General features: G+C 31.6%; 2 protein-coding genes across 6 annotated transcripts in view; one reads left to right on the forward strand and one right to left on the reverse strand.

The window, feature by feature from the left end:
* LOC143047576 (microtubule-associated tyrosine carboxypeptidase 1-like) lies at nt 1-24,322 on the reverse strand. 5 transcript variants are annotated; one of them, XM_076220673.1, is made up of 8 exons: nt 24,173-24,322; nt 22,144-22,613; nt 19,438-19,588; nt 18,053-18,227; nt 7,739-7,906; nt 6,600-6,871; nt 1,931-1,987; nt 1-451 (listed from the first exon to the last, which is right to left on the reverse strand). In XM_076220673.1, the coding sequence occupies exons 2-8, from the start codon at nt 22,551-22,553 to the stop codon at nt 416-418; spliced, it is 1,269 nt and encodes a 422-aa protein (XP_076076788.1). In that variant the 5' UTR covers nt 22,554-22,613; nt 24,173-24,322; the 3' UTR covers nt 1-415. The 5 variants fall into 5 exon arrangements, with proteins under 5 accessions (XP_076076788.1, XP_076076789.1, XP_076076786.1 ...); XM_076220674.1 differs by lacking the exon at nt 1,931-1,987; XM_076220671.1 differs by lacking the exons at nt 1-451; nt 1,931-1,987; nt 18,053-18,227 and adding an exon at nt 15,952-16,120 and having other exon boundaries at nt 5,311-6,871.
* LOC143047584 (proteasome subunit alpha type-1-like) overlaps nt 1-24,337 on the forward strand; it is a 331,701-nt gene that overhangs the window by 7,864 nt on the left and 299,500 nt on the right. The window lies entirely within an intron of this gene.

Here is a 24,337-nt window from a genome sequence, read left to right on the forward strand (position 1 = left end):
TTAAAGAAAACTCAGGTATGATTAAATTTTGCCATCATCACTTGAAATTTTTTTGCAACTAAATTCATTAATTTATCCAAGGATTTGTATAGTACTATCAACTGATTTATCAACTGGTTTTCTTTTTTTAATTTTTCATACATTTATCTTCTCTGTAACTGGTCTATTTTCTTCCATGTAGGTAGTTTCATTCAAAAAGTTTCCTCTTTATAATATAATCTTCAAATAAATATTTAATGGAGAAATTGTAAAAAAAAAATCATTTGTGCTCATGACTATGTTTCCTCAACACACTGAGATTTTTCTTCCACCAATATAACACTGGGTTTTTCTTGTAAAAAAAGCACACACAAAAGTCTTGACTAGCTATATACTAGGACATTAACAATGTGGAACGTTACAAAGAAACTATTACCTATTTGCATATTAACCTTAGAGGCCAACAGCCTTTCTGAAAAAGAAAGCAAAACAACTGTAACTAAGAGCTCTTTTTTTCAAAACAATAAAATTTTAATTTTTAATTTTTTTTCTAAAGTATTTGGGATAACGTAATCTTATTGATAATTTCTCATGGCATTACAGGAATTCAAAAAATTTCAAATAATTTCTCATATATGAATAACACAAATAAATGTATAAAATTACAGCGGATTCCATTGAGTGTGTAGCGAAAGGTAATATCTTTGGTTAGCTTGCTTGTTAGCTAAACCGTGAAGTCATTATTAGGTCAGGTGTACTTCCCTCCTTTCGAAGTAGCATAATCCAACAGACAGATCGATCAGTTTTCTGTCAGACTAGTCTATTCTTAAAGTAGGGTAGATTACATAACCTAACAATGACTTCACGGTTCAGCTAACAAGCAAGATAACCAAAGATATCACCTTTGGCTACACACTCAATGGAATCTGCTGTAAACAACGAGTCACCTGACATTACACAAAAAACTTAAAATATTCATCTGGAGTTTCTATGATATACAAGATACATACTGGTAGGTCAAATTCATTTGTAACATTTTTCAGTATTTCATTGATTTTTTAAACCAAAATGATGTAGGTGTCAAAATAGAATGAATATTTAACAACACTATATGTATTTTGAATATATAATAATGAATAAAAAACTTTTTTATTATCTTTTGATTACTGGTTATATTCTGTTTTCCAAGTATTATACCTCTGTTAGAAAATATTAGATGAAATTCAACCATACAAAATACAAAATAACTTAACATATCCTTAAGCAGGTTATTCTAGTTAGCAAGAAACCATTCAATTTGATTAGTAGCGAGTTTTTTCACAGAACCATTGACAAATGTTTTCAGACCTTAAATACAATACAACAATATTCAAAGGATCAGATGGTCAATGCCAAGTCATTGAGGTTAGGAAATCTTTCTAATACAATACCCTTTAATTTAAGCTACCACAAATATTCATGAGGGTCTGAATAGGTGTCTTTTTTGTACCATTTTTATTATTTTACCCATAATACTCTATTTTTATTTTACCCATAATACTCTATTTTTATTTTACCCATAATTCTCTATTTTTATTTTACCCATAATACTCTATTTTTTATTTTACCCATAATTCTCTATTTTTATTTTACCCATAATTCTCTATTTTTATTTTACCCATAATTCTCTATTTTTATTTTTTTTGCTCTATATTCTGCACTTTTTAACTTCTATTAGGTAAACCCCTTCCAGACTCTCATACATGTATTAATTTTAAAAGTCAAATGAAAAAGAAGTTTTTCAAACAGATAATACATTTGATTAAAATTAGTTCAAACTGACAACAGAAACAACATGGCCGAAGTTCCAACACATGAAAAATACATTTGATTAAAATTAGTTAAAACTGACAACAGAAACAAAATGGCCGAAGTTCCAACACATGACAAGCCAGAGGAAATGAATACCTACTGATGTAAAATCGAATTCATCGTCCGGATCAATGAGATTGAAACCAATGAGTGACCGCTGTAAAGATACGGTGATAATTTTGACAAGTTATTTGTGAAAGGTTAAAACACTTTCTACAATCAAATTAAAATTAGTTTCCCACACCAGCTCCTCATTTTTAGTTGTGTATCCTAATAAACAATCAATCGACCAAAAATGAGGAGCAAGTGAGATTAACTAATTTTTAGAGGATTGCATTTTTTACATATGTGATAATGTGTATTTAATTTGTGTGCTTGTGTAGTGTAGCAAAACGGGTCTTGTTTAATTTCTTTACAGATTCATATCCATTGAAAACTTTATATATCCCACTGATGAACTGCTCTGATGAAATACAAAACTAAGTTTATATTTTTCATCAATCATAAAAATATATTACACTCATTAAGAATTTAAAATAGGGAAAAAAAGAGTTATTCCCCTTTATCTCATTTTCCCCATATTTGATACAAGTTAAAAACTCTTAAAAGAAATTTTCTGTTTCAATTCATTTTCTCCATTTGCATACCAACAACTAAATCTGGTCATAAATAGCATAAATCACAAAATAAGCACATCTTAATAATAAATAAACAAAAAATAAGTTTAATGTAAATGCACTATGAGTATAAAAATGACTAGACACATAACTATTCTTCTAACAAGTAAAAAAAACATAATTAATAATTTATGTTAATACAAAAATACATATATATCAAATTTCCAATGTCATATGCATCTTACCTTACTCCAAAAACAAAATAATACATAAGAAAACAAAGACTTTTACAAAATGTTACAGCAGTGTACATTCTTATAAAAGTTTTCCAGTCATTAAGGTGGTACCTAACACTTCAGGGAGATAACTCTGTAAAATCAGCTAAACGCTTTAATTACGTCGTGTTGTAAAGGGAATATTAAGCTTCTCAATGATCAAAATTGGTGTTTGTCAAACTGCTTTATAACCAGTGTATTTTTTCTGATAAAATGGTTGGTTCAAAATTTTTTTTTTTTTATATATTTTGTTAAAGGGTCAAAGTAAATAATTTGTCAAAATTTTAAGAAAATTAAACGAGCCAAATTAATTTGAGTGAAAGTGTTGGGTACCACCTTAAGGGGAGATAATAAAAGTTTTCCAGTCAAAAAGGGGAGATAATAATATATAGTTAATGACTGCATCACAAAGTAGTTCCTGAATGTAAAATGTAATTATACATCACTTCAATAAAAAGAACATTGATTTGATTCAAATTGAAAAATTTATACTCTCTTCTTATCACAGACCATGAATAATGTTGAGTTAGTAGTTCTCAACAATGTAAAAAATACAAAAGGTCTAACCAAATTTAGAACTTGAACAAGAATGTGTCCTCAGTACACGAATGCCCCACTCGCACTATCATTTTCTATGTTCAGTGGACCGTGAAATTTGGGTAAAATCTCTAATTTGGCATTAAAATTAGAAAGATCATATCATAGGGAACAAGTGTACCAAGTTTGAAGTCGATTGGACTTCAACTTCATCAAAAACTACCTTGACCAAAAACTTTAACCTGAAGCGGGACAGACGGACGAACGAACGGACAAACGAACGAACGAACGGACGCACAGACCAGAAAACATAATGCCCCTCTACTATCGTAGGTGGGGCATAAAAATCTGTATCTGGCACTTCGAGGCCAAACAGGGATGAAATTTAAACATTGACACCATAAATTTTTTATGTATTGGAATTAATTTGCTGAAATTACATATAGTAACATTTGATTGAGTAACTTACGTTTTGAAAAGTGAAGCAACATGCAGTGCCATCTGGTGGAAAAGATAACAATGGGCTATGTAATGTTCTGAACACATTAAGATATTCAGCATGAAATCTCCACTTTTAAAAATATCAAATTCTAAAACTTACAGTAATATCAAATTCATTTCATATTAGTCTTAGTTCCACCAAAAATCATGAAAATCCATGCAAAAAGTGTTAAAATAATTCAAATTCAAATTCTGTTTATGAATTAAAATGTTTAATCGCTTAATTACTCTTATGGAATAACAAACATTTCTTTATCAAAAACTTTCATGAAACTTATGAAGATATTTGAGTGTAATCATTTCACTGGAATATTACCTCTTTGAATTTAAGTTTAAGAGTTTTTCTAATTCTAAAAATCTAAATATTATTGAGGATTACAAATATTTTAGTTCATTCATATTCATGGTGAGATCAAACAAAAACAATGAATAAAATTAGAAGATTCAGAAATGTTTAACTAATGAACAGACAAACTAACAGGAAGAAATTCATGTCTAATTCTTTTAACCTTACAGACTTTAATTTTAAAAGTATTGAAATATTAATTTTAAAAGTATTGAAATATTAATTTTAAAAGTATTGAAATATTAGTGTTTAATATGTTGGACCAATATATCAACCATTAAACTGTCCAAATGAGACATTTTTTTCTCTGAATTTATCGGTGACTGTGTTTCAGTATCTATTTGTTTTCCAAGGTCAAATTCTCCAGTAAAATGGTTGATATTCTATTTCTTACCCTTATTATTAGAATAAGTTTACAAGATTTCAAATAAAACACTATGATATTACTGAATTATCAAAATATAAGTGGACATTTCAGAGATGAATATTAATATAATCTATCAAACATTTTCAGGAATTCTATAAAAAATATTGAAGGACTATGTAAAAAATAAAAGCCTCCAAAAATTTCTATAAATTCATTAGTAACTAAAATGTTCAGCTTCAATCATTCAATATTCTGAAGGTTAGAGTAATTAATTCTACCCTGTATTTCATATGAACCATTCTCAAAATGCAAAAAGCAACTATTTCAAATAATGCATAAAGGTATAATAAACCCTGAATTGACTATTGATCTATATAAAAATGTGGTCTTTCTTAAATAGCACTATAAAAATATACATCTGGTATAAAATAATGGCACTTTAAAATAAAGCTCTTTGGTACAAATAATACAGGAAATATAAACAAGTTAAAAATAAAATTTTAGATGCAATATATATTCTAACAATATCAAAAACAAGTTCTCAGAAGTAAGTATCTATCTTTATTTTCAGTTAAAAAAAAGTTTGCTTACTTCAAGAACATTTCAGAAAGTCAAGAAAAAAATAAACCCTTCAAACATTTTTCCATGATTAAGTTTTCAGTTTTACTCAAATCTAAGAATTCTTTTTATCAAATTATAATAATGAACTTTACCGCCAAATTTAAAAAAAGAAGAAATACTCACGATAACAACATTTCAAGTTTCTGAAATTTAGTAATATTTAAAGAGGCAATGCTGATATGAAATTATTTTTTAAAGCAGACAATATAAAATAATGCTGACATGTTTAGAAAAATATACTGACCTATCAAAATTATCAACTCAAACGGAATAATAACATAATACTTCAATCTATACTTTATAACTATGGCATTCATACACATTTGTTACATCTTACACTATGCTATATTGTTTGTGCGTCTGCTACATGCAGATTTCGTTCTTCTTTTAGAAAGCAAATTTGTATTTTCTTTTGACTTATTCTGGGTTAATTGAAAAAATGGACTTTCAAAAGTTTTAAAATCTGAATCAAAATAAGTACTCAGATCTGGATATATAAACTTTTCTGGTCCATATTCCATAACATTTTGTCCATTTTGAGAAGAATCTTCAGGAGGAGAATGAAATACAGAGTTCTGATTGGCTGACAAAGATTTAGTCCTAATCACACCAGAGTTTGTTAATGAAGAAAAGTCCACACCATGACTGTCATTTAGCACTTTTTGAAGCATTACCTCAGACTTTTCACTCTTATGTTTGATGATATCTCTCAAATCACCATCATCCATTGTTCTAGCTGACCTTGACCTTTTATCTCCTTTCTCATTGGATGAATGTTCTCCTGAATCTTCACCAGATATAATAGTTGTACACACGTTATGATTGAAAGCTGAAGGTAATGGTTGTTTGCTGAGATGTAATGTTCCATTTGTTGTGGACATCCAAGATTTTTGTTCTTCTGTGAGGGACAAGAGAGGTGGCAGCATGTCTTTTCTTCGTGGTGTAGTCCATGCATTATTATTATTGGAAACATTACTAGACACCTGTGCAGTCGATTTTTGTGAAATATTTTCTAGGTCATTCTTTATGACCTTGTTCACAGGTGACTTTAATTTAACTGTTGAATTTGAGGTAAATGTCTTCTGAGAGGTCACTGAGGTACTAGACTTAGCTTCAGACTTTTGAGATCTTAGAGAGATGTTTGACAAGTCTGAGGATCTTTTTGATTTCCCTGAAATTTCTGAATTTACAGATATTTCTGATTTCAAAGACTTAAATGATTTGACAGAGGAAGAATCAAAGGATTTTAAAGAAATGGTATCAGCTTTATCATTAGGGTTACTACAATGAGATACAAAACCACTATCAACCCTTGGGTCTTTTGTGTTGGGTTGCTGGCTTAACTTTTCTACAGGCGTGTAATCAACTTGACCTCCCCCTTCCCTTGAATCACTACTGCCATAACAATAGTCCTCATATTCACTACCGGCAGAATCCGTGGACAGACTACCCGTGGGACTACCTGTTTTGACCCCTTTAAAACGTCTTCTACGAATTCGTCTCACCTTATCAGTGCCTATTCTTCTTCCCTGTTTTAAGCGCCTAATGTAGGCTGCTGGCACATTTTTTTTCTGATGGTGTAAATCAAGTCCATTTAAATGGGCAATTGCTTTCAAATGTTTTTTGTAACGATTTTCGTTTTTCATGAATGCTGGCAATTTTAGACAGTCTAAGCGAGCTATGCGTTTGCATCTTTGAACTTCATCAACACAAATTTTCCCGCTCATCATTACGTTAAAATCTATCATGTCCAAACTTCTTAGTATTTCAACAGCTCCTGAAAGACATAAAAGTTTATAACATTAAAATCTAGCTTGTTTAAACTTCTGGGTATTTCAACAGCTCCTGAAAGACATAAAAGTTCTTTAAATTAAAATCAAGCTTGTCCAAACTTCTTAATTTCATCAGCTCTTGAAAGACATAAAAGTTCTTTATATCAAAATCAAGTTTGTCCAAACTTCTCGGTATTTCAACAGCTCCTGAAAGACATAAAGTTCTTTATATTAAAATCAAGCTTGTCCAAACTTCTCAGTATTTCAACAGCTCCTGAAAGACATAAAAGTTTATAACATTAAAATCTAAATTGTCATAACTCTATAGTACTTTGATAGCTCCTGAAATATATATAGCTTTGTGTAGAAATTTCGCCAAATACATGTATAGAATTCTACTGAAATACATTGGAAGATTTTATAATGATCTACTGGCAAAGTCTTTATTCTGTTTACTTTCTATGGATTCATTTATTTTTGTGGGTAAATGTACCAGTTATGGATTGTGAACTGATTTATTTTGTTCATATTATATTTGTTTAGTGGTTTTGCTAATTTCTGTTTTGTTGACATAATGACATTAAATTGGTTTCATTTGGTTTACCTTTATCTACCTTATTTACAAAAATTGATACCCTACGAATCATTTTGATCAACAGTATTTGTTTTGGGGCCAGCTGAAGCCTTCTCTGGGTGCAGGATTTTCTCTCGGTGTTGGAAGACCCATTGGTGGCCTTTGGCAGTTTTCTGCTCTTTGTTTGGGGTTGTTGTCTCTTAGCCACATTACCCATTTTTATTCTCAATTTCATTGTTCTATTCTGTTGCAATTTCATTGAGTATCAAAATTTCCACAGAACATTTATCAGTATTACCTTCAAAATAGCACTGATCTTTTCCATAGCCTCCTAAGTCATTAGGATCTAGGAGTCCCCTTTTGACTCGCATACAAAGTCTCCAGCGATGTTCAGGACTTTTGACATAAATGGTCAGATGATCATACAATTGTTTAAATGTCATCTCTGCCGCTTTACAAGCTGTGTCTGGAAACAAGGAAATAAAAAACTTAATATACCTCTTTGAATTCCTGAATTAAATTTAACTTTTTTTTACATTTTCTACTGAAGAAGTGCTTCTAAAATTCTTGATTTTTAGTACAGACTGCAATGAATTTAATAAAAGAATCATATATTCTGTTAATGTGCATTTCAGATATTAACTATGCCATAAGGAATTTTTATCTGTATCATATAATACATCCTGTATTAATTCAAATCAACATTCCCTTCTGAGTAGAGTTTTACATCAATCACATGATGATTACCAACTTCCGAAGCAAGGTTGTTGGCTCTCCGGACATTCCCAAAGTCCTGTGATTGCCAAGTTTATGAGCTTCGGTCCTTGCTTGGAAGTTGGATGACTACATTATTCAGTTAATTTTCAAATAAGCACTGGTTGCAAGTAGGATGCTCATGATCAGCTTATTATGACACTTTAATCCTTCTCAAACATAAAAGGAAATATAGTTAATGATAATATGAAATTCTAAGTATACTAAACATGTTAAACATATATATGTAATAAATTTTAGATTGATGAATAATCCCTCCTCACAATAACAACATGCAAATAGTTTGTACATGTTAAAATACAAAATCCATGCAAGACAAAAAAGTACAACCAGTCTTAAATAGAAAGACACTGAAGAGAGCTACAGTTAGTCACTGAAAAATACAACAGTAATATTAAAAGTTACGTAGAAAATACATGTGAGTAAATGCAAATCTGTTATAGTGAAAACATTTAAACCAAGTCCATATATTCTTGCAATAGATATAATCAATTTGAAGGCCATTGAGCTACTTATTGCAAAGACAATTAATCCTTTCTCAAGAATCAGTTCCAGTTAACCTGTCTATATAAATATATGCATAGCGTACTGTACCTAATTGACATAATTTTCGACAGGATATCTATTTTTTCTCTATTTCTAAATAATTTAATTTTGGATGTAACGTGTCTTCTGATCGGCTGACGTTATTTTGTTATGAGCCCATAGACATAATTTAGTCATGTGACCGTGACGTCATCAACGTTTTTCGTGGTTTTCTACGGTTTAAAATGGAATTTAGAATTAAATTATAAGAAATGACTGTAATATTTTTTCTGTCTATTCGAAATAACATAAAAAATGTGGTGCACACTGTTAAATAACCCGCTACGCACGTTATTCAGTATGCACCAAATTTTTTATGTTATTTCTTCATAGACAGAAAAAATATTACAGTCATTCCTTAAAAATGTATTAATTTTCATTACTAGGAGTTTTATTATTTTATACAGCTATATTTACCAATAAATGAGAAATTCGAAGTTTCAAGTGAATGAATCTCAAAGGTTTGATAGCCATCGCAATAAAAAACAGTTTTTTTTAATACAAAATTGCTACAAAATTACAAGTAAATTATGAAAACGTCCCTTAAATCAAGATGGTCCTCTTGAAACAATATGCAAAAAAGGCTTGGTAAACAGTACATTACCTGTATGAACTAGGTACTGGTGATTTCAAACAGTATAATAGGTATTTTATGATAAAGTCATACCCGAAGCAATGCAATATTATGAGAATAATATCAAGCAGCTTGTTGGTTAAAAATATAGCAGTTATCTTTACATATATATAAATATAGAAAAGAGGTAAGACACAGCTGGGGTTATTGAATAAGTAAATACAATAGTAAAACAGTAAACCATAGTTAGAGAAGTGTTATGATATTGTAATTATTATGTTTATTTATGTTGGCCTAATTTGTGTTGTATGGCCTGATAGTTGTTTACCAAATAATCTTATAACTGTGCAGTTTAGGAATCACTGGAACAATCACAGAATGATTGGAACTTTCTAGAATGATCCTTATAAAAGATGCGTAATTTAAACTTCTACGTTATTCCAGAAACTTCCGTTGTAACTTTCCAGGATTTTCCACAATGTTCCATTATAGAGTGTTCTAGAATTTTCCATGACAACACTATATATACAGACACTAAAGTTAAACTCTCATATTTTTAAAACTTGGACATAGACATTGATAGACATTAGTATTCACAGCATTTGGATTGACACTTTTATTCTACAAACAACATCATACTGGATTGTGACATTAGTAGTGAACGTAATATTCAAATTGGATTCCGAAAGATTTCCGGATACAGATAAAGATAACTGATTGGACTCATATTTTGACAGTTAAGTTAACAGTAATATTTGTGTAATACCTTTTGTAAACTTTTGTATATTAAATATTGTTAAATTTTATTATTGATTTGTGTCTTTTGTTGGCTACAATTTAAAGGCGATTTCTGGCCGTAACAGAAATTGGGGGCTCGTCCGGGATACTGAAAATATATTATTCAAAATTTTTTCAATATTTTTATTATAACTAGCCAACAAAATTCTACAAAATGGCATTTGATGCCGGTAAATTTTTGAAAACGCCAGACCTGGAGAGTTTTGATAATTTAAAGAAAGACGAATTAGTGTTGCTTGCTAAACATCTGCAGTTAAATTTTAAAGTATCTATGAGAAAACAAATTATAAAAAATTTGGTTATAGACAAATTAGTTGACGCAGAAATTTTAGGTGAAGAGGCTCTTGAACTTAAGGTCGAAAATGTAGATGCCTTTAAATTAAAACAGCTTGAATTAGAACATGAATTTAAATTAAAACAAGCAGAACTGGAAATGAAGGAAAGGTTGGAAATAGAGAGAAAAGTAAAAGAAGATGAATTTAAATTAAAAGAACTGGAAATGAAGGAGAGGGAGAAAATAAAAGAAGATGAATTAAAATTAAAAGAACTTGAAATGAGAGAAAGGCTAGAGATGGAAAAACTGAAAATTGAAATGGTCAAAGAAGAAAGCAACACTAAAGTCCAGTCGAAATCAGATTATTTTGATGCAGCAAAAAATATACGTTTGGTTCCGAAATTTTGTGAAAAAACAGTTGATAAATATTTTCCACAGTTTGAGAAAATTGCAAATAATTTGAAATGGCCGAAGCCATATTGGACTACAATGCTACAAAGTGTTTTTGAGGGTAAAGCCGCTGAAATATACTCCGCACTTCCATCAGAAAAAAGTTCCAATTATGACACGGTGAAACAGGAAGTTTTGAAAGCTTATGAGCTAGTACCAGAAGCATATAGACAGAAATTTAGATCTTATAAAAAGTTTGATTCGCAAACCTATGTGGAATTTGCTCGGGAAAAAGAAGATCTATTTGATAAATGGCTTACTTCAAAGAAAACAAACAACAATTTTGATGACCTAAGACAATTGATGTTATTAGAAGAGTTCAAACAATGTGTTCATTTAGACTTAAAAGCACATTTAGACGACAAAACTGTTGGGACAATTCACGATGCTGCTGTAATTTCAGATAATTATACCCTTTCACATAAAAGAAGTTTCAAGAGTCAAAATGTTAATACTTCCAGTGGAAATTACAAAAATCAAAGCACTGAGCGTACTGATAGTAAGCCTGTTCCACAGAATAAGAGTCAGTCCAGTTATAATATGTCTAGTCCAAAATTTGATACTTTTGAGAAGAAGTCACTGACTTGTGCTTATTGTAAGAAGATTGGTCACCTGATGGCTGATTGTTTTAGACTCCAGAAGAAGAATGAACGAGATAATAAGCCGAAGACCAGTGCTTGTACGACACCTTATATTACCAGTACATTGGAATGCCCTGCGCGTCAGGCTTTTAAGTCCAGTTTTTGTGATTACATGGAGGAATACAAACTCTTTATGTCTGATGGGTTTGTTTCTATTGTTGATGATACCACTCTTCAGCCTATTAAGATTTTACGGGACACTGGAGCTTCTCAGTCTTTATTGTTAGAAGGTGTGTTGCCTTTGTCCGAGAAGACTTCTGTTGGTGCCTCCGTTTTGTTACAAGGTGTAGAGTTAGGTTGTATAGATGTTCCTCTCCATCGTATTTATCTGAAGTCAGATTTGATAACTGGACCAGTTGTTGTAGGTGTTCGTCCTTGTCTCCCTGTTGAGGGTGTTACCTTATTGCTAGGAAATGATCTAGCTAGGAACAAAGTGGTTGCTGAACCAATTGTCACCAGTGAACCGGTGGTGGATGTTAAATCACCTGAAGATGATGCTGAATTGTATCCAGCTTGTGTTGTTACTAGGGCGATGGCTAGAAAACAACAAAATGAGAATTTGCAAGAAGACAAAATTGATTACATGGACCTTTCTGACACTTTTATAGCTGATATTGAAGATCCTGGTAACTCAGAAAAGGCTATTATAAAACCACCTAGTGTTAACAAAAATGTTATTATGCCATGGCCAGATGTAAACAGCCATTCATTAGACCGAAATAATTTACTCGAAGAACAACATAAAGACCCTGAGGTTCTTCAGCTCAGCCAGAGGGCTCAACCACAGGAGGAAGCAGACAAAGTGGCCGAATGCTATTACCATCAGGACAGTATTTTAATGAGGAAGTGGAGGCCTCCTGATGCTACCCCAGAGGAGGAATGGAGAGTGCTATACCAAGTGGTGGTGCCTAAAGTTTATAGACAAGAAATTATTGGTCTTGCCCATGACACCCCCTTGGCTGGACACTTAGGTATAAGGAAGACTTGCCTTAAGATCTTGCAGCATTTTTACTGGCCTAAACTTAGAAATGATGTTGCAGAATACTGCAAATCATGTCATTTATGCCAGGTTGTTGGTAAACCTAACCAGAAAATACCACCAGCACCACTTCTGCCTATTCCAGCCTTTGACGAACCTTTCAGCAGAGTTCTAATTGACTGTGTTGGACCTTTACCAAAGACCAAGACTGGAAATGCATATTTATTGACAATCATGTGTACATCTACCCGCTTTCCTGAAGCTATTCCGCTCAGAAATATCAAGACACCTACTATCGTCAAAGCTTTGATAAAATTTTTCACATTAGTAGGACTTCCTAAGTCTATACAGTCCGACCAGGGATCAAATTTCATGTCAGGTTTATTTCAGCAAGTCGTATACCAGTTAGGGATTGCTCAGTACAGATCAAGTGCTTATCATCCAGAATCTCAAGGTGCCTTAGAACGTTTTCATCAAACATTGAAGAACATGATTAGAACTTTTTGTCTTCAATTTGACAGAGACTGGGATGATGGAGTTCACTTTCTACTTTTTGCAGTCCGAGAGGCTGTTCAAGAATCCCTTGGATTTAGTCCCTTTGAGTTGGTATTTGGCCATACTGTAAGGGGACCGTTAAAATTGATTAAGGAAAAGTGGCTTACTGAACATACTGACCTGAATCTTTTAGACTATGTATCTAGATTTAAAGAAAAATTGTATACTGCTTGTCAAATTGCTCAGAAAAACTTAAAAAATGTACAGAACAAGATGAAAATTTGGTATGATAAAGATGCCAGGGATAGAGTTTTTGAGCCTGGTGATAAGGTACTTGTATTTTTGCCAGTCCCTGGACATCCTTTACAGGCTAAATATTGTGGTCCTTATACAATAGAGAGTAAAATTAATGATTTGAATTATATTGTAAAAACTCCAGGTCGGCGCAAACAAAATAGAGTGTGTCATATTAATATGTTAAAACCATATTTTGAGCGTACTAATGTACTATGTGATAGTAAACCAGTTGCCACTTTAGGCATGGTTAAATTTGAGAACAATCATGACAAACCAGATGTAATTGAACCAACTTTTAGTTGTAAAACTATGGAAGAGACAGTTAGATTGAAAAATTCAGAAATTTTGTCAAATTTAGATTCAAAACTTGCACATCTGTCTTTTGATCGTAGAGAAGAAATAAAAACTTTGGTATTTTCTTTTAAAAATCTTTTTCCAGATGTGCCAAACAAAACCACTTCTGTTTGTCATGATGTTGATGTAGGAGATGCTTCTCCAATTAAGCAACATCCTTATCGGCTCAATCCACTCAAACTTGAAGTTATGAGAAAAGAAATTAAATATATGCTTGACAATGATATTATTGAGCCGAGTAACAGTGAATGGAGCTCTCCTTGTCTCCTTGTGCCAAAACCAGATAAAACTTTTCGTTTTGTGACTGATTTCAGAAAAGTAAATTCAGTCTCAAAATCTGATTCCTATCCGATTCCAAGGATAGACGATTGTATTGACAATATTGGTCAAGCAAAATTTGTGAGCAAATTTGATTTATTGAAAGGTTATTGGCAAGTTCCATTGACACAGAGAGCTCGTGAAATATCAGCTTTTGTTACACCAGATGGCTTATTTCAATATACTGTAATGCCATTTGGCATGAAAAGTGCTCCAGCTACATTTCAAAGAATGATCAATAATGTAATAAAAGATTTAGACTGTTGTTATGCTTATATTGATGATCTTATTGTATGTAGTGATAGCTGGGAACAGCATTTAACACATTTGTATGATACTTTTGATAGATTGTCATATTCAAATTTGACTGTTAATCTTGGTAAAAGTGAATTTTGTCAGGCCACTGTTGATTATTTAGGGCATACAGTTGGCCAAGGTCAAGTAAAACCTATTATGGCTAAAGTGGAAGCTATTTCCAAATTTCCACCTCCTACAAATAGAAAACAACTTATGAGATATTTAGGCATGATAGGATTTTACAGGAAATTCTGTTCAAATTTTGCTACTGTTGTTCAACCATTGACTCATCTTTTACGAAAAGATTCTAAATTTATCTGGAGTGAAAATTGTCAAAAAGCTTTTGAAAATAGCAAATCACTTTTAATTAATAGTCCAGTTCTGATTACTCCAGACTTTGAAAAACAATTTAAACTTGCTGTTGATGCAAGCGATGTAGGAATAGGAGCTGTTTTATATCAAGAGACAGATGATAATGTTGAAAAACCTATATCATATTTTTCTAAGAAATTAGATAAACATCAGAAAAATTATTCAACTATTGAAAAAGAGTGTTTTGCAATGTTGTCAGCACTTCAACATTTTGATGTATATTTGAATCCCACTGTATATCCTATTCTTGTTTATACTGATCATAATCCTCTCACCTTCATGCATAAAATGAGAAACAAGAATCAGAGGTTGACTAGGTGGAGTTTATTGTTACAGGAATATGATGTAATTGTAAAACATATTAAGGGTAAAGATAATGTAATAGCTGATGCTTTATCTAGAGCTTATTAAATCACTTTGTATATATTATGTATTTTTGTTCATATTATTCATGATAAGTTTTTGTTACACTAAAACTTCTTTTAAGGGGGGAGGTGTTATGATATTGTAATTATTATGTTTATTTATGTTGGCCTAATTTGTGTTGTATGGCCTGATAGTTGTTTACCAAATAATCTTATAACTGTGCAGTTTAGGAATCACTGGAACAATCACAGAATGATTGGAACTTTCTAGAATGATCCTTATAAAAGATGCGTAATTTAAACTTCTACGTTATTCCAGAAACTTCCGTTGTAACTTTCCAGGATTTTCCACAATGTTCCATTATAGAGTGTTCTAGAATTTTCCATGACAACACTATATATACAGACACTAAAGTTAAACTCTCATATTTTTAAAACTTGGACATAGACATTGATAGACATTAGTATTCACAGCATTTGGATTGACACTTTTATTCTACAAACAACATCATACTGGATTGTGACATTAGTAGTGAACGTAATATTCAAATTGGATTCCGAAAGATTTCCGGATACAGATAAAGATAACTGATTGGACTCATATTTTGACAGTTAAGTTAACAGTAATATTTGTGTAATACCTTTTGTAAACTTTTGTATATTAAATATTGTTAAATTTTATTATTGATTTGTGTCTTTTGTTGGCTACAATTTAAAGGCGATTTCTGGCCGTAACAGAAGAGAAACCGATACAACTTCTACACATGAAATATTAGTGTTTTTTCAATACATTAAAGATTAATAATGCATTTAGAAGGGCCAATATATTCATGCATACAAAGACATGCAAAAATTAATGAAACATGCACAACATGCACAATGTTAGATGGTAATACAAAGCAAGAAAGATATGAGGGATACAAAGAAAGAAAACTTACAGTATAAAAGAGATGGCCCCCAAAGGAACCTGGTTTTTGCATTTAATATAGTGTTTATTGCAGCAAGGCCTTCTTCTGCTCGTAATTCTTCTAAACAATTTCTTCCTCTGAGATCAAATCTTTTCCTGTCACTATACCAAGGTTGTAGGCCATCATTAAATGATCGAAACTGTGCAAATTGGTCAAGGAAACAAGTGCAAAAACAAAAATTTAATGGTAATTCAAATGAAAAATACTCGTATACATATAATGTATACATGACTTTCACTAACTACAATTTATGTTTGACATATTTAAAAGAAACTATTACTGATGAGAGCTGAAAAAAATAATTTAAGAACTTCCTTTGAACTTAGAAAAGCAAGCTGCCATACTTTTCATAGTAACTCCTTGCAGTCTACAATATGAATAGTATAAAATGATAGATGAATTTAAATGTTCATATAGGGAATATTAATCCAAGATATAAATTCAATCTGCTGTGAACCTGTAACAAAAATGGATATTAATGTACATTAAATCACTTTTAAAAATACAACCACAATCATAATCACAGAATTCTATTAATAGAAGTTGCAATTAGTTTTTTTTATTTATTTCACACAGATTTTGCACAGCTATTATAATCTAAATTTTTGATGCAAACTGTCATGGTATTTTTAAATGCTAATCATCACATGTGTCAAGTTTACAAAGTATTTTTGTTAATCTCATTCAATAACTTTTCATTATTAAGATGTATTGTTGCAAGTCAACACACAGTATTATAAAACAATTTCAAACTTAAAAAATGTCCAATACTAATAAAGTTTAGCAGCAAATATACTCCTACTGTTTGATAAAGTATATCTAGAGAGCCATTTTTCTATATCATGTATATCTAAACTGTCCTTAGATAATGAAAACATGACTTGAAAATTGAGGTCCAATTGGACAATATGTAGATTGAGACTCAAACATGCAAAATTGGTGTAGTTAGTCTAATGTATTAACATGACGCAACTGTGCAGTATCTTATTTTGCAAAACAGCACTACACTTACAATATTGGAGAGCTGGTAACCATAGGTACTTAACATTAGCATTAAATACTGAATGAATGGCAGCAAGGCCTTCTTCAGATGCTAATCCTTCTAAGGTGTTTTGGTCCCTGAGGTGGAATCTTTTCCTATCAGAATACCATGGTTGACCACCTTCATTGCTAGACCGTAACTATTGGTTAGTCAAGGATTAAAAAGTAAGCAGATTTTCTAAAAATAGTTTAAAGCTATAAAACAAAATGGCTATATTTCAGAATCTTAAGCATTGTGGGTAATTTCAGTGTTTGTGGATTACAATACCTTCACATCCATTGTTTGAGATATTATTAACCAATATTATTAACCAATCAAAACATTTCTGCAAATGCTTATGAAGAAATGACCCAGAATGCATTAGATTCTGAAACACCAAATCTGATGGTCGAAAAAAAAAGGTTTACAATTTTAAATTGATCAGGTCATGAAATTAGTGCAAATTCTATATTTAAGTGAAGAAAATCTTACGTGAGTTAAATCAAAATAAGTATGTTGCTTTAATGATATGAAACTATAATTGTACTTGTGATGGACTTCAAAACCTTTAAAAGGAAACCCTAACACCTAATTTTGAAATGTGCTTAGAATGTGAGATGCTAAAAATCTTATGATCAAGATAATTTCAAAAAAACACATGCTTCAATACTGCAAAAATCTGTGTAGTATATATATATATTGCTTTCCATTTAAACCAACTTTTTTCCACACAAAGAAAGCTCATTGGCTATGGTTGCTAATGCCCTCTACGAAAGTACTCCATCCTTCATATAGGCTACTTTTAAGTGGATAGGTAGGCAATGTCAAACAACTTAAATTCTATTTTTGGCCTTATCATTGCATTATACATTATATAGCTTGGTTGCTGTTATCTTAAAATTTAAAAAAAAAACAATATTTGTCTGGTTTTTTTTTTGTACAAAAGGCTATAAATAATATGTCCCTGAAAAAATGAAAATGAAAAAAATCAAATTAGAGAAAACTGGAGTACTTTTTTGGAGAAAAAAAAGAGAGAGTTTTTAAACTTACAATACTGTAGAGCAGGAAGCCAAAGATATCTAACTCGTGAGTTCATTATAGTGTTAATGGCCGCCAAACCTTCCTCAGACCGAATAGCTGGAAGTGTTGTCATTTGTGAACCTCGTAGACTAAACCTTTTTCTATTACTAAACCAAGGTTGAAATCCATCGTTATAAGCACGTACCTGTGTTAACGGGTCAAGGATTAATCTTTCCTTATTAGTTGTTACTAAATGAAAATGAAATGTGAATGATTTTGCAAAAAAAGGCTTGAATGAAATTTGTGCAAGTGCAAGTGATATGAGAATATGGGAAAAGCATGTGTTCATAAAATACTATGTAAATATTTTACATTAAAGGTAGGTCATTTATTCATGAGTCTCTTATCTATCAGTTGAAAGCCAATATATACTTATAATACTTTTTTATTTTAAAATTGCAACAAATTGACCACAGGTATATCATAAATTGAATAAGATTTTGTTAGCAATAGCTGACAACTTATTGTCTTTTTCAAATAAGGTTACTAGAAGTAGATGTGAAAGAGTTTTAGGCTGTGTTCACATTAAGTTGACTCTCTGTGGGGTTCATGTCATAAAAACTTAAACAAATCTCTACTACATTTCAACCCGTACAAAGTTTTGACGATTAATACCTAGAAATTAAGCGTAAACCATTTTTTGTAAAACCAGGCATAACTGGTAGTTAAATGTCAAGATCCTGACACACAGTCATGACAGTAGCAGGAATTGCATATATAGCCATAGCAGTGACAGGTGTATAAAAAAGTGTTAAACTTTTAAAATCAAAATATGCCAAGCTTAAATTTTGTTACAGGCGTAAGACTGCCTGAAGACATAAATATTGACTTATAGAATGCTATGTTTCAACGATCATAGGATTTTTTTTTAAATGAAGGTAAAAACTATATTGTTATCAAAAGGATCAAGGTCATTACTTGTCTTCATTCTTCTTTCCATCTTTAACTATCAATTTTCTTACTATCCCTAAAATTTGCAAAAAGTTTTCCCCATATGTCATTGTATGTTGATACCTGAAATGAGGCTGTTCTGTAAAAACACAAAAAGCTCCAGTTCAAAGTGCAGTGAAAATCAGCAACTATAAGCAAATTCCAAGTACAGTGAAGATCAGCACCTTGAAGCAAAGCATGGCTAAACTTAAAAATAAACAAAAAATACATAAATAAACTGAAATTAATGTAATGAAATAATTAGTGATGTGCATGCATTAAATGCTTTAAAAAAGTCAATGGAGAAAACACAACCATAATATACATGTATGTTTTATAAAAAAAATCCAAAGTGAAAACACATCTTGCAACCATAGTGACTGTGTTAATATATAGAAAGATATTACAAATTGTTTGAAGGATACAAAATGTGTTCCTATTTCATGGTCTGCTAGACATCGTATACCCTGTTCCCTTAAAAAGTTGTTGTCTGTTGAATTTTTAATCCAGAATGAGTAGTTGCGAGCCTCTGGTCTATTGTGTTTACAGTGAGGTCCAATCCACATCATACGAGCACTGAAATTAAATGAAGTCAACTGTAAGCTTGCGTAGCATATAAATATAGAGAACAAATTTCCATTTACATATTTTCATTCAAATACTCATGAAATTGTGATTTTTTTTTGTAATTATCTTTGTCATGTTTGTTGACGGGTCTATTTCTCATATAAAAATGATCTCTTTAGTATGTATATATTATGTACTTTACAAATGAGCATAACAATTTGGAAATTGAACATTATTACATACAATATACATATATATAAAAAAAAATTATGATAAACAAGAATGTGTCCATAGGTAACACGGATGCCCCACTTGCACTATCATTTTCCATGTTCAGTGGTCTGTGAAATTGGGGTCAAAACTTTAATTTGGCATTTAAATTAGAAAGATCATATTATATGGAAAATATGTACTAAGTTTCAAGTTGATTGGACTTCAACTTAATCAAAAACTACCTTGACCAAAAACTTTAACCTGAACTTCGCACTATCATTTTCTATGTTCAGTGGACCGTGAAATTGGGGTCAAAACTTTAATTTGGCATTACAATTAGAAAGATCATATCATGGGGAACATGTGTACTAAGTTTCAAGTTGATTGGACTTCAATTTCATCAAAAACTACCTTGACCAAAAACTTTAACCTGAAGTGGGATGAACGGACGCAAGGATGAACGAACAGACAGACGGACAAATGGACGTACAGACCAGAAAACATAATGCCCCTCTAGTATCATAGCTGGGGCATAGTAGGTGGGGCATAAAAACTCTAATCTGTCATTTAAATTAGAAAGATCATACCATAGGGAACATGTGTACTAAGTTTCAAGTTTATTGGACCTCAACTTCATTTAAAACTACCTCAAGACCAAAAACTTAAACCTGAAGTAGGACAGACAGACAAAATGAAAGACGAACAGACTATAAAGCATAATGTCCCTAAGTTGGGTAAAAAAATTGGGTAATAATCTAATTTGGCATTAAAATTAGAAAGATTATACTATAGGGAAGTAGGGAACATATGTACTAAGTTTCAAGTTGATTGGACTTCAATTTCATCAAAAACTACCTTGACCAAAAACTTTAACCTGAAACTTCCACTTTCATTTTCTATGTTCAGTGGACCGTGAAATTGAAGTCAAAAGTCTAATTTGGCTTTAAAATTAGAAAGATCATATCATAAGCAACAAGTGTACTAAGTTTCAAGTTGATTGGACTTCAGCTTCATCAAAAACTACCTTGACCAAAAACTTTAACCTGAATGAACGGATGCAAAGACGGACGAACGGAACCACAGACGAACGAACGGAGCCACAGACCAGAAAACATAATGCCCCTCTACTATCGTAGGTGGGGCATAAAAAATAGAATAGGGCTTTCTAAATTATCAATAAGAAGAGGTAAAACTTAAAGCTTTACGGCATAATTGTATAAAAATAATAGTGCATTAAACCCTTACAACACATCTATAATGTATCTAGATAAGCCTTAAAACTCAGACATGTATATATATTGTATGCTTAAATCTTTTCAGCAGTTTTTTTACTATGTACATTGTATTATATTATAATGATAACAATTTAATTCAGACTACATGATTAATACATTTTTACTGATGTCTATCTAACATTTGTCAAAAGCCATAATTGTAATTTTTCATAGATTAGATCTGGTTAACATATATGGGTTATTCATTAAACATTATAATAAATTTAATTCTCTAATTCTGCTAATCAGCAGTTCTTTTGTTTGATTTCATCAAGGTTTAAATCTAAATAGCCTATCTCAGCAGAACAAATATAGATATGTACATAAAGGTGGCTATTCAAATACATTTTGTATACATTTGTGAAATGTATGCATCAAAACCTTTCAATCTTTTATGGTCAATTTCATTAAAATGAATGACATTATGCAAATAACATAAATATAAGCTTTGTTGACAAACATCAAGGGTCTTTTGAATTTTTGTCATTAAACCTATCTTTGACAGAAAATCCAATAAAATCATTGATAGTAAGATTGAAGTGTGTGAATGAAAAATAAATTTTGCTTCTATTAAATTGAAATTTGGGGAGACATTATATAATTTTTGTTTGAATATATTAACATGTTTAAAAGTCTACATTTATCTGTGAAAAATTGTTTTCTAACCACATATACATGTATGAGTCACATTCAAAAGGTAGCATTCACACATATATATATGTTAATCAATAAAGTTATGTTTTGTGAAAATTTATGAAATATTTTTGGCAATCATATGATATATCCCAATCATATCTCCTTATTTTTATTAAGATCAATTTTAAGTGCTGAAATTTAAAAAAGTATACTACATTTTGTACAAGAGGCCTGGCAGTCATGACCTTTGGAACATGATTCATCTTACTATTAGACTCATGCATATTCAGAAATCTACTAATCAAAATATATGTTGGATTTGGAGTTTTGAACACAAATTTTGTACTCTTACGTACTGTTGAGTAAATTTTTGTGACCGAGGGCCAAGGCATACATCTTAAATGGTAAGAAATATTATAGTGAAAGTTTAAAATTAACTACCTTGAAGCTAAATCAGCACACCAAACAATACTCATAGCACCATCTAGATTGTTCTCCCTAAGATATTGTTCCAGTATTTGAGTTGCCTCCTCTTTGGTTATCTTATCTCCAAACTGCGCTGCAAGGTAATTATCACCATCACCATATTTCTCTTTAACGGTTTTTAAAATATACTCGGCTTCACCAAAAAGGTCAAATCGGATCTGGTTACGAGCTTTGTTGAATAAATTTTCAATCTCATCTTCTGAACCTTTCAAAACAAATTTTGGTAGTTTTCCAAACTTCAAGAATCTCTCTTTCTGCTCTTCTAAATTAAGAGGACAAATGGCTGCCGCAAATTTTATTGGTTGTTTTTCTAACGTTTTGATTGTTGTGTTTCCAACACGACGTGAATTGAATCTTTTTGTCATGATTATTGCACATAAAAGTTAAGGCAGGTTGTGATTGGCACTTCAATAAAAGAAAAATATCTGTAATAAAAATGAAATGCTTATATTATTCATTGAATATAGTGCAATATACTCAATCAGAGGACAGCACTGTATTGGAAGAAAAAGAAGAAGCTTATAATAAATGTGTTATCCAAGGTTAGGGAGTGGGTTTGGCACCAACAAACTTTACTGTTTCACCCTGCCACATTCTGTAATGACCTGTCCCAAGTCAGAAGCCTATATTTCTGTGGTTGTAGATTGTTGGTGTATATTATATTTGTTGTATGCTTCATTGTTTTTCATTTGTCTGACATTTACAGTTACCGACCTGATTAACTAAACCATTAAAGAATTCATAAACTTCAGTGTTTATTCATGTTATTTGGGTTTTTTTCACAGATTTTCAGAACTTAATTATTACACTGAAAACGTAAGTCCAAATATTTATGGATCATCATGATTATTATGACGTCTGACATTAGACTATTTTTATTTTTCGTGGGACGCCTTCCTACGCCAGACATCATAATTATGTCGTAGGAAGGCGTCCCAGAAAAAATTTAAATAGCCTTGCCAGATGTCATAATTATTTGGACTCAAACTGAACACATGCTGTATACACCTTATTTGTAGGCCATTACTGGATATCACAAAGGTTCACGTTTAATTTTGACTCATAATTATACATATATACAAAATATCTAACACCACAATGGACAATGATGGAAAAGTTATTGTTGTATGACGTCATCACTGGCAATAGTTCAAGCAGGACAGAATCTATGGTCAATTGGGACAGATTTCAAGGCCGATTTCAAAAGGGAAAAGGTGTATAGCCGGGATTAGCAATAAGGTGTATTGTAGTCCAAATAATTATGACGTCTTGAAAGGCTATTATAATTTTTTTCTTTGACGCCTTACTTCTTCAAGACGTCATAATTATTTGGACTAGGTGTATACACCTTATCGCTAATCCCGGCTGACCCGGCCGCTTGAACTTTTGACGCATACAACAATCATTTTTCCATTGTGGCATCAGATAATTTGTTTTGTGACGTCAAAAATTTACGGGAACCTGTGTGATATCCAGTAATGGCGGACAAATAGCGATAAGGTGTATTGGGGCAAGATTGTGGGTCTCATTGAGGTAGGTCTAAGCTGATTTTTCGTAAGCGTGAAAGTCAAATTATTGTGTCGTGAAAATGGGAAATGAGGTCTTGCGGGACCCGGGAAATGACAAAAATATGAGAATTGCTTAAGCAGATAGTGTAAGCGGGATACGGAAATCTTACAAAACAGTAAGCGGGATCAGGGATCGGAAACCCCCCAATGAGACCCCCAAGATTGACTTGAGACAGATCGACTTGAGACAAAACGACTTGGTCATGTTGGTGACGGATCGACTTTGTGGCTGATCATCATAAAAGCAATGTGTCATAAATTTACCCGGGGCTTGGGTAAATCATAAAAACGATAAACAGCTAAAGTTAAGAATCTAGGTCTATAAAAAATATAGGAGAAACGGCTGTGAAATAACGTTTCGCTAGATGAAAATTCACAAATGTCATTTGTTAAGGAATAAAATTTTCAAATCTTACCAGTTTCAGACATTGCTTAATCCCATCCTTGACATATATGTATCTCCATTTTTCCGTGTAATCCTAAGATTCATTTATGTTAACTGAATGCCGCCATATCTAAATAAATAGGTAGCCAGGGATATTAGTGACGTAATCGATTATTCGGAAGTTCATTTCAAACCG

The sequence above is a fragment of the Mytilus galloprovincialis genome, chromosome 10 (genome assembly GCF_965363235.1).
Source record: "Mytilus galloprovincialis chromosome 10, xbMytGall1.hap1.1, whole genome shotgun sequence".
In the NCBI taxonomy this organism is placed as follows: Eukaryota; Metazoa; Mollusca; class Bivalvia; order Mytilida; family Mytilidae; genus Mytilus; species Mytilus galloprovincialis.